An 11,260-nucleotide genomic window follows, 5' to 3' on the forward strand; every position below is an offset into this window, starting at 1 on the left:
AGGAGTCCTGCATCTTTTGTCTTTCCTTTCGTAAATCGTTTGCACAATGTTACGGCTCAGGGTGAAAGAAAGGCTGGAGAGAAAATGCCGGGTGCAGGTGGGACCCCCCGACTCGGGAGAGAAACCCTCAATTACAAAGGAGCTGAACTGCAAGAGAGGTGGGGAAATGCATTTATTTAATTTTATTTTAAGGGATGTGCAACCTGTCCCTGGCTAGCCGGAGCTTTAGCAGGTGCTGCTTTACAGTCAAGAAGCTGCTGCTGACCTGGGGCTTTACCCAGGCCAAAGAGGAGGCGCTGGGGTGGCAGCTAAGGTACTTAGGAGCCATTCCAGAGATTGGCTGGGCTCTGCCTGTTTGCAGCCTTCACCAGCTTAATTTTGTTAAGAGCAATGGGCATGGGCAGAGTGGAAGATGGGCATCTCCATTGACACCGTCCCCCTGCAAAATTGTGTGGTTCGGGTGACTGGGATGGCCCAGCCTGGCGTTATTAATGCTTTTATTTACCAAAAAAAAAAAAAAAAAAAAAAAAAAAAGGTCCGAGTCTCTTTAATTAAATTAGTTACCATACAAACACCATAGGGTTTCGTACATGGAATAAATAGCGCGAGTCAAACCTGATGGCACTTCCACGGCAGCCCCCCGTGCCAGGTGGCTGCCTCTGCGGCCCGGGCCAGTGCGGTGGGGCCGGGGCCGCCGGCAGCTTGGCACGGCTCGGCACGGCCCTAGGGAGCAGTTCTGCCTCCCGAGGTCCTGTGGGGCTCATCCTCCTCGGATGCCGGGGAGGTGCCGCGGCTGGAGGGGGTGCGGGGCCGGCGGGGAGCGCCCCCGGCCTGGCAGACGTACCACTCGCTGAGGTCGGTGACCGGCGGGGAGAGCGCGGCCCGGCGGCCGCGGGGCGGCTCGGCGGCCGGGTCTGCCTCGGGGGGCAGCGGGCCGTCGGGGGGCCCCGCCGCCGCGTAGCTCTGGGAGCCCGGCGGCGGGGAGGGCGGCGGGGACTTGCAGTGGATCTTCATGTGCTTCCGCAGGGAGCTGGGATGCGTGTAGGACTTGTCGCAGCCGCGGATCTTGCAGTAGTAGGGCTTGTCCGAGGTGTGGACGTGGGAATGCTTCTTGCGGTCGCTGCTGTTGGCGAACTTCCTCTCGCAGCCGTCGAACTCGCACTTGAAGGGCTTCTCCCCTGCGGGGACACAGGGGACACACGGCACCGTCACCGGGCCTGCCCGCAGCCCCTCCGCAGCGCGGCCTGCGGGGCGAGCGGCGAGGCTAAACATCCCCCTTCCCTCCTTTTCCTCCCCTTGCCCTTCTTTCCTCCCCCTTCGCGACAGTCGTGACATGCCCGAGGTTTCCGACTTTCCCCCCGTGTTTTGCTGCCTGTCACACGTCGCTGGCAGCCGTCAGGCCCCGAGTCCCGGGCTGGCGGCGGCAGGGCCCCCCCGGCCTTGTTTGCCCTCTGCGGCGCTCCCCTCGCACACGAGAATCCTTCATTACCGCTCTAATGACCGAGCCCAAACAAAACCTCTCAATGCCTTTGCCTGCGAGGGCTGGCGTTTGCCGGCAGCCTGGCTCGCCTGGCACATCTCCTGCGTAATCCTTTCCCAATGGGCACTGCGCTGGAGGAATAATTAGTTTGGGGAAAATAAAAGTAACACCTGTTTAAGCATCCCGACACAAAGGAGGGAGCACCCCTCAGCCCGGACTGGGAACCTGCAAGTTGGGGGGACCAACCCAGACATCGGTGATGAGGGCAGCGTAGCTGCTCACCCTGGGCAAATTTGGGTCTAAACGTATGCGGATGATCTACTTTGAAGAGTTTTTACACATTGCTTAACAGTTAAAGGGGTTGTGAAAATCAGCCCGGGGCGGTTAGCCTGGCGTAGCTTTCTCACACACACTCGTCTCCTGTAGCACACCCTGGAACACATATGTTCTGCTACTTATAGACATGTCCTTCCCCATAGCTCCCGAGCAGACCCTTCCTCATAGATCCCGAACGGGGCTGGGTAAATGCCTCTTGCTGAGACACCAGAGGAAAAAGAAAAAAGTGGCAGATCCCTGTACGGAAACTTCTTACAGCGAGTTTTTCTCACTGCCGTGCTACACGGGAGTCCAGCACGGACAGACCTGCACTGATAATCTTTGTCATTACTATCGCTATTCTTGAGTCCCTTTAGACGTGGCTGATGTGCATTTTCAGATGGGATTTGCTCTGAGGGCTCAGAAATAACAACCCAGCAGCTCTCTCGGTGGACGTTTTCTCCTTACTAGCAAGCGATTTTTACTGCTCCTCCCCTTTGTAAGATCGTATCGCGTTTATTATTTAGTAAAATAATAATGAAACTAAGAAAACTATTTTTATTTTTAGAAGCAATTTCTTGGTTGTTACTATAGAAACATACACCTCCACAGCTTATTTATGCATCAATTTGTTCAATTTCAATCGGCTCACCTACCACCAATGTGGTAGTGCTAGAAAGTGCAAGGTTTATACTAAAAAAAAAAAAAGGAGAAAAAAAATTAAATTGTGCCTCGTGTGTTTTAAGTGCATGAAAACCTCACACACCCCTGAGACAAGCTTCCAGTCACTTCGTTTGTTCATTAATTACTATTATTTTTTCTGGGAAAACAAAGAAAAATCTCCTGGAGGTTTTGGGCAGTTTCTAACTGTGTTACTCCAAGGCTGAAGGCTCACACATCCTGCTGCTGGCCGTGACCGGCAGAGCCCGAAGCCCCCTGAGGAATGCTCCAACCAGCTGGACCAAACCGTGTCCACTCCCTCAGGGTTTTAGGGAAGTGCCTTTCCACTCGGGTTCACGTGTGGGCAGCCTCCCCAGACTCCAGATCACGACGATCAAATTCCCCATAAGTCCAGGACTGGCGAAGGTCCCGGTGTGTCCCCGTTGCGCTGACGAGGGCACCACGTCAGAGTTTAACCATTTGTAGGTGGTTTCAACCCACGGAAGGGGGCGAGATGCCGGGTGCCATCCCCTCACTCCTCCTGGCAGTAGCAGTGCGGGTGGAGGGGAGAGGCACAGATGGGGCTTGGGATCACTTTTTTGGAAGGTCTAGGAATCGCTGGAAGGAAGCCTGACCATTCTGAGCATCGTCCTTGGCAAGGGGAAAGCAAGATTGCAGAAGGGACTAGGTCCCGATTCCCCCTGGAGTGCACCGGGTTTGGGAACAGTGATTTGTCCCCAAAACAAGGCAGTAGCTTGCCATGCAGCTCCCCGGTGGATGCCTCTGAGAAAAAAGGAAAAAAAAAAAAAAGAAAACAAAACAAAACAAAAAAAGAAAACAAAAACAAAACAAAAAGGGAGAAAAAGGTCCCAAACAACAAACGCTTCCTGAATTACTGAAATATTCTTCTTCCTCAAGAATTACCAGAAACATGCAAAATCGCCTAATGATACGATTATGGAGTTATTATTTCCCCCCACCCCGGGCATGCCAAATGCCCATAATATATGAATAGTCTGTAAATCTCTCCTGCTCCCAGGCTGCACATGCCTAAGTTAAAGCCGAAGTGGCAAAATGACGCTAATTTATCTGATAGGAACGGGCAGAAAGTTTAGGATCCCTTGTCCACTCGAAGGCGTGGGGAGAAATACGTAGGGAAAGGCTCCTGTCGCCTTTGCCCTCCCATGGGCAGAGCTGTCATTCGAGGTGGGATATTGCACCCCACCCCGAGGGCTGCTTTGGTGCAACGACCCCTTGTGCGTGGATAGAGCCTTTCTTCGTGGGTTCACGCACAGACATCCTCCCGGGGACTACGGGCAGTCCCAAGCTGAAAACTTCTCCAAATTTTCATTGCAAGAAGCCACGTCCCACGCATTGCCTCGGGGCAATGCTCGACCTCATCTAAGAGCTGCGAACTGTGCCTGATACGCATTCGGGTTTTGGTGGGGGGCTCTTTTTCCCGACTGAATTTCTCTGCCTCCACGCAAGCCTCTCCCGGACTTCTTCCCACCTCCCTCCCGCCTGCCCCTTGGAGCTGAGATGGGTAAGGAGTTGAGGAGCCCAGAAAAGTCTGCGGTGAACTTTAGTTTTTCGAATAGATGACAAAACCGCGGGCCTCCAGCTAACTCATTCCGCGGTGCCGTTAACACAACAACAACAAAAAGCGTCAGACCTTACCCCCTCCTCTCCCCCGGAGAAATCTCCCCCCACACACCATCCCTGGCTCGGGGTGTAGAGCACTAGGCACCCTCAGGGCTCCGCTGCTACACATGGGCTCGTGCCTGACATATTCTGGAGATAAAAATCTATAATCCTTTCAGCCATGGGCCATTTGGTTTTACATCGGAACAACACGTTGTACGGTCGCCGCTTTTCTCTTCCCGAGCAGCAAACAATAAATCAAGAAAGCAATTACGGCAACTCCACTTCCTTAAGTATCCTCCAAGGAATAATATTTGTCTGCCACTATAAATCCCGGCTTCGTTCGTTTTCGGCAGTATTTTACACCCAGATGGAAATGCGTATTTCGGGAGTGGCGAGGAATGAGGAGAAAGTGAGGGGGGGGGGGAGGGAATCCAAACCAAACCAAAAAAAAAAAAAAACACCAAAACCAAACCCAGAAAAATAAAACTCTACAAGCATCAAAGACACCCCAAACCCTTCCAGGGGCCCCCGCCTGTCCCCCGAGGCATTCTCCGGGGGTGCCGCTCCCTCCTCCCGTACCCCGCCGAGCAGTCGGGGCGACTTTGAAGTTTGCTTCTCAGATCCACAAGGGAGGGAAGCGTCCTCCGGTGAGAGCCTTCCCCCGCCTCGCTCCCTGCTTCCCGATTCCGCGGGCACTGCCGCAGGCTGCAGCAGCCCAGGCAGCACCCGGAGCCTCGGGACCGGCGTCACTCCGGTAGCCCGGCGGCACGGGCAGCCCCGGCAGTTCAGCCCTCAGCATCCCCCGTAGTTCCGCAACATCGGTAGCCCAGGCCGGGGGGCACGGCCGGCAGCATCGCTGGTCCCGCTAGCAGGGACAGTCCCGGAGCGGGGGGAGCCCCAGGAGCGCTGGTCACAGGGCCAGTCCGGTCGTGCCGGTAGCACCGGCAGCCCCGAGCCCCGCCACCACCGCCCGCAGCGCAGGGGAACTGCGCCCCCAAGAGCCCCCGCGGCCCCATCTCCGTCGGGCCAAGCGTCACCCGCCCGGCTCCGTCCCCGCCGACAGAAGCGGCAGGAAGGGCAGAACCGCCGTCCTCCGGCGTGGCGGGGGGACGGGGCAAAGCACAGCGCCTCCCAGATGCGGGGTGAGCGCCCCGGGGTGCCCCGGACAAGGGCGGCGGGAGCAAGGAAGGGCGAGCGCTCATCCTCTCCTCGCTCTTCCGCAGGGGCTGCTGCTCATCTTCTCCCGGCTCCGCGTTATTTATTAATCGGTGTATTTATCCAGTGCTGCCGGGGTGCGGGAGGTGGGTAGCGGAGGGGGTGGGGGTGGGGAGGGAGCTGCCCAAGGTGAAGGGGGGGCTGGAGGGGGGGGACGCGACACGTGTGTGCAGGGCAGAGGGGCCGGGTGCGTGTACGTAGCTGTGTGTGCGTGGCCCGTGTGCTGCCGAATTACTTATTCATGAAAAAGTCACATGTTCGGCGGTGCGTAGGAGAGGAGGAAAAGAGGAGGAAAGGGGAGAAAAAAAATAAAGGAAGGAAACCCTTGCGGGGAGGGGGGGTGGGGGTGGGAAGAACAACCCACCTGTATGAGTCCGCTTGTGGATCTTGAGGTTTTCAGAGCGAGCGAAGACCTTCCCGCAGCCGGGGAAGGGGCAAGGGAAGGGCTTCTCTCCCGTGTGTACTCGGATGTGGTTGATGAGTTTGTATTTCGCTTTGAAGGGCTTGCCTTCACGGGGACACTCCTCCCAGTAGCACACGTGGCTGCTCTGCTCGGGCCCACCGACGTGCTCCACGGTGACATGGCTCACCAGCTCCTGCATCGTGCTGAAAGTTTTGGAGCAAGGCTTCCTAGCGCCCGGTGGCGGCGGTGGAGGTGGAGGAGGCGGCTCCCGGTCGATCCACTTGCAGATCAGCTCTTGCTTGATGGGCTGTCGCATGTATCGCAGGAAGGCCCCGGCCGCCGCCGCCGCCGCCGCGGCCCCGACGTGGGCATGGTGGTGGTGGTGGTGATGGTGGTGGTGGTGGGGATGGGGGTGGTGCGGGTGCCCGTGCCCGGCCGCCGCCAGGTTGAGGTTGACGGAGCCGTAGCCTTGCAGCGCCGAGGAGGAAGAGGAGGCGGCGGCGGCCCCGTAGTGCGCCTCGGCGCGCCCGTAGAGCTCCCCGGCGGCGGCGGCAGCCAGCCCCAGACGCATCTGCCCGTTGAGCGGCGGGTGGCGGCCGGCGGGCGCGCCCTGCTCGCCGGGCGGCGGCGGCGGGAAGGCGGCGTGCGCCCCGTCGGTCGCGCCGTAGGTGCCGGCGGCCGAGATGAAGACGCCGTGCGGTGGCGGGTGCGGAAGGTGGGGGGAGCCGGCGGGCGGGTGCTGCTCGCCCAGCGCCCCGTGCACGGCGGCGGCGGCGGGCAGCTCCCGCCGCAGGAGAAAGTCCCGGCCCGCCGCCTCCCCCGACGGGTATCCCGGGAGGGCGGCGGCGGGCGGCGCGTAGGCGGCGGCGGTGGTGGCGGCGGCGGCGGTGGCGGAGGCGGCGGCGGTGGTGGTGGTGGCGGCGGGCGCGGCGAAGGCGGCGGCGGTGAGCGCCTCGGGCGTGAGCTTGAGGGCGGCGGGCTGCGCCATGTGCTCGGGTCCGAGCGGCGTGAGGGCGCCGCCGGGGTCGCCGCCCGCGTCCCCGGGGTGGAGGTGGGCCGCGTGGTGGGGGTGGACGTGGTGGTTCCCCAGCCCCGGGAAGCCTGTCATGTTCTGGTGAGGATGGGGCTGAGCCGCTGCCAAATCCGCTAATCTCAGTGTCGGGTTCCTCTTGCTCAAAGGGGGCTCCATAACGACACAGCCAAGCCCATCTACGCTCGCTGTTGTTATTTTTTTCCCTTTACCCGCCTTCAAAAACATGTATATATTAAGCGGCTCTTTAACTTCTTTTGTCTGCGCTCCGAGCCCCGCGCATCCCTGGCCCCGCTCTGCCCGCCCGCGATTGGCAGAGCCCTCACCACACTTCGGCGGCGCGCTGGGGAATACGGCTCGGACACCGCGCCGGAGGGATTGGACGGATGGCGATGATTGGCAGCGGCCGGGGCCCCGCGATTGGCTCCCTTTCAGGCCGCCGGCGCAGCGGGGATCCGCCCCCGCCGCCCCCCCGGGCCCCCCCGCGCCGCCCCCCGAAGTTGCACTCGCAAAACTTCGCGCGGGGCCCGACGGGGCGCACCCGGCGCCTCCCCCGCCGCCCCCCGCCGGCAGCACCGGGCAGCAGCAGCTGCCTCTGCTCCCCAGGCACCGGACGGGGCGCCCTGCTCAGGTGCTCCGCCGTGTTTACGTTCGCGGGGCCGTGGGGTTTCTCTCCTCGCCTGGCCGTGCGGCTGCTGCCCGGCTCTGTGCTCAGCTTCCTTATCTTTTTAAATTTTTTTGGAGGGCCACGTTCATTCATGGATGAGGCGGGAAAGCGCTCCCTCCTGCAACAATGTGCGCAACCCCACGCCCACGCGAGGCCGAGCCTGTGTGTACTCATGCCCAAGGCACCGCTAGGAGAAGGCGGCCAAAGTTTCCCTGAAAAGAAGACGGCGGGGGTTGGGATTCCTTTCCTTTAGAAAATAAACGAGTGAGCGGGGAGGGGAGGAGGAGGGGGGCAAGTGGCACATGTTAGAGCCAAGTTTTGGCTCTCGCTGTCGCTTTGGGGCTCCCTCCTCCCGCAGCAGCTTCCCGGGGCATCCCGTGGGGAGAACCACCCCACGCCCCTCGGCGGTCCCACAGCTGTAGCCCAGGCAGCTGCATCCCCTCCAGCCCTCATTCAGCAGCGGCGAAATAGAGATGAAACCCCCGCAGCGTTACTGGCCCCGAGCATAAATGCTCCTCGACTCTTTCGGATGTCGGAACGGTAGGGTGGGAAACGGGGGAGTCTCCGGCTGGCGTGTGTCGGCCCTGAGCTGCTGCCCCAGACGAAAAGGCAGGAAAAGAGGGAGCTCTCCTGAAAGGGGGCAGAGGTAGAGGACGGGCGGGGACAGCGATGGGACCGCCCCTGGGGTGCGGGGTGTACTGGTCCTCGAAAGCGAAGCTCTTTGTGGAGCGCCGAAACTGGCCCTTCGGTACAAAGGATGCTGCCCTTTGAGGGGGTTGACTAGGCAAGGCCGGGATTTCCCTGCGAGCCAAAAGGGGAAAGGAGCATTGTCGTGACTTTTCTGTGGGAGGAGAAGTAGCTTTTACTGATATGTCATCTGCTTTCTTTAGGCAGTTGGTGCCCCTAGGAATGCCTTGAGCTCCCGGGCTCCTGGAAAGTGCAGGCAAGCTGCCTGCCCTTCCCTGCCTGCGAGGCAGCCAGGGACTCTCCTCCGCCTCTCCAGGAGAGGAAACGGGGCAGGGGACGCCAGCGGACCCACACGCACCTCCGGCTCTCCCCGGCCACCGAATCCCCTTGACGAAACTACATCTGTGCGTCTTGGCCGCTTCCCTGTGCCAAGCCACGTTCAAAGGAAGCCCCGTGCTGGTCCGGCATTTCCTGGGCCAGGCTCCAGGCTCCCCCTCCTCTGCCTCTCGCGGGGGTAAAACTCGCAGGATTTGGCCCACGGCTGCCAAAAGGGGGGCGGGAGGCTCTAGGGGGAGCTCAAGGGGGAGAGAGACCCGCCGGTTCCTTCCCCTCTCCCCCCCACCGGAGACGAGCCAATGCTCCCGGCTCGTGTGGCCGCCGTGGGGGTTTCAGTGATGCTGCAAGGCAAGGAATGGAAATAAATGATCCCCGGGTTTTAAAAGCGGCTGCTCGATGGTTTTATTGCACAGTAAAAACTTCACGCAAAGTAGCCATACGTCTGTACGGGTATTTATATACATGTATTTTTCACACGTCCATCCATATAGTGCCCTCCTTCCTCCCCAAATTCTGGGTGCCTTGCTGGAGCAAGGTCCAGAGATGGAATGGTTTGGTGGGAGATGCTGTGGAGATGAACAAGTATTACAGCTCCGTGGAACCTTCTGCACGCCTCCTTGTCCCTCTGCTGTTAAACGCAGGTGATGTGTATCTGTCATCGATTTAATATGTCTTAATTCAAATATATACCCCGATCAATTTCTTTTTATGAGAGGCCATAAAAAAATGGAATTATTTTATAGCTGGCTAAGAGGCAGCTGACCTGTGACTGAGGGAAGGGAGGGGTTGATGGAGACTCACGTGGAAATTCGCTCATTTTTAGGACTGGCTGCAAACGCCGGGCAGAGAAGGTGGCTGCCCGCGCAGGGACAATTTTGGACGCTGCCATCTCCAAAAGAGCCATGAAGAATTTAAAGCCCATTAACTCACCGACACCAGCTCAGGCCCAGGCTGCCGCTGCCCCCGGGCTGCAGCAGAGGGGAGGCGTGCTGTGCTGCCCCACAGCCCCCCACAACCCGACAGCGCCCGTCGGGGGTCGGAACGCGCCCCGCTCCCGCGGCGGAGCCGGCTGCAGAGCCCTCCCGCAGGGCTCCGCTCGCCGGCAAACCTGCCAAGGGACATCGGGGGAGGCTGCAGAGGCGGGGTGAAAGCCTGGAAGTCTTCACATTTATTTCGCAAAGCTTCCTCTATAAACTGAGCTCGGGCTATCGGCTTTAGGAGGTGTTTAACCGTAAAACGCTGTGCTGTGAGCTGCATTATGTAAATGTATGCTAATGATCATGAACACCATTTACAAACAATCGTCTTTAATGCACGTCTTATTGATAGTTAGGGAGCGGGGAGCAATATTTTATAAGGTGTAAAACATTCTTCCGGGGAACCATTAGAAAGGGAGCGCGATTGGCGCTTTCCCCGGGAAGAGCTGCAAGATTCCCCAAATACGCTAGGAAAGCCTACCCTCCTCCCGGGCCGTCGCGGGTGGCTTTCCACGCCCGTGGGGCTGCTCTGCGGCGGGGGGAGCCTGTGGCGCCGTGCCCTGCCCGAACGTGCGCCATCGGAGGTGGAGTCCGCCCGCAGCGGGAGGGAGCGCCCCGAGCCACAGCCCCGTGGGGACCCGCACGGGCAGGACGGACCCACGGCACCCTGCCCACCGTCCCGTCAGGGGGATTGCACGGAGGCGCCGGGACCTCGGCCGAGAGCGGGAGGCTGCCCAGAGGCACGAAAGAGTGTCGATATGGCAGTGAGACTCCCCACCCCTTCCCTATGGAGGGGCTCAGCGGATGGATAACGTACACTCTTGAAAATTAAACTTCTCCTGTGCCAAATATCGTCGCTTCGTGCGTCCAGGCGGGAACCTGAGGTTGACACGAGGATCCGGGGCTAGTGGCGGTCGGGGCCGAGACCCGCCGCACTTCTGGGACAGGGATTTAGGAGCATAAGTTTCGGAGCTGTCGTGTTCAGAGCGCACATCGCCAGGGAAAGAGGGGCCATCCCCTTTGAGGTTTGCTTAGTTAGGGATAAAATAAGGAAAAAAAAATCCTTCTATATCTATCTATCTATCTATCTATCTATCTATCTATCTATCTATCTATCATCTATCTATCTATCTATCTATCTATCTATCTATCTATCTATCTACCTACCTACCTACCTACCTACCTACCCATATATAGAAAGAAAGAAAGAGATAAAGAGAGAGGCGGTCTCAGGAAACCCAGGCCAAATTTTGCTCTGCTCTCTCTCTCTCTCTTTCCCACTTCCCCTCTCTCTGAACGTCACCGTTGGAAGAAGCTGTTGAGATAAATCAAATAGTGACACTTTGACGGCTTTACTTGTATAAGCAATATGGTTACCATATGGCATTGTTATTTATGAATGACAGCATAAATTGTATTACAAAGTCCATCGCGCTTTATTGGGACGCTTCTCCCCTGCCTCTAACGTTTATATGGGCATCTCCAGATGGAAAAAGGTGCATCTAATAAAGGCGGGCAGTGCTGCGGCAGACCCATTTCGGGGGGCGTTGTGCCGGGTCTGTGCTGCCCGCAGGATGAGCGGCGCAGTGGGGCAAGGCGTGCAAAATACGCAGCGCTGCGCGTCCCTCAGCCGCAGCTGGGCAGGGCAGAGGCACCGGCTGCCGCTCGGCCGAGGTTCCCGTCCTGGAAAAAAGTGCTACACTGCTCCTGGCCCCCGCCGTCTCACGGCATTGCCGCCGAGAGCGGGGTTTTATACATACATATATATATATATAAGTGCAACTGAAGGAACAATAAATATTAATGGCACGAAAGCGGGGTGCTTCTTCCTTCTGTCCCTGCCTAG

The 11,260-nt window shown here is 58.7% G+C and overlaps 1 protein-coding gene across 1 annotated transcript; it reads right to left on the reverse strand.

Annotated features, from left to right (window-relative positions):
• Positions 1–537: 537 nt before the first annotated feature.
• On the reverse strand, positions 538–7,046 carry ZIC5 (Zic family member 5). The gene is given in 4 exon segments (XM_066545141.1): positions 538–1,178; positions 5,679–6,570; positions 6,573–6,642; positions 6,644–7,046. Coding segments are annotated over 4 exon segments (1,749 nt in total). The 5' UTR covers positions 6,976–7,046; the 3' UTR covers positions 538–723.
• Between the last annotated feature and the right edge of the window lie 4,214 nt (positions 7,047–11,260).

This window comes from Molothrus aeneus, chromosome 2 (genome assembly GCF_037042795.1).
Source record: "Molothrus aeneus isolate 106 chromosome 2, BPBGC_Maene_1.0, whole genome shotgun sequence".
Taxonomy (NCBI): domain Eukaryota; kingdom Metazoa; phylum Chordata; class Aves; order Passeriformes; family Icteridae; genus Molothrus; species Molothrus aeneus.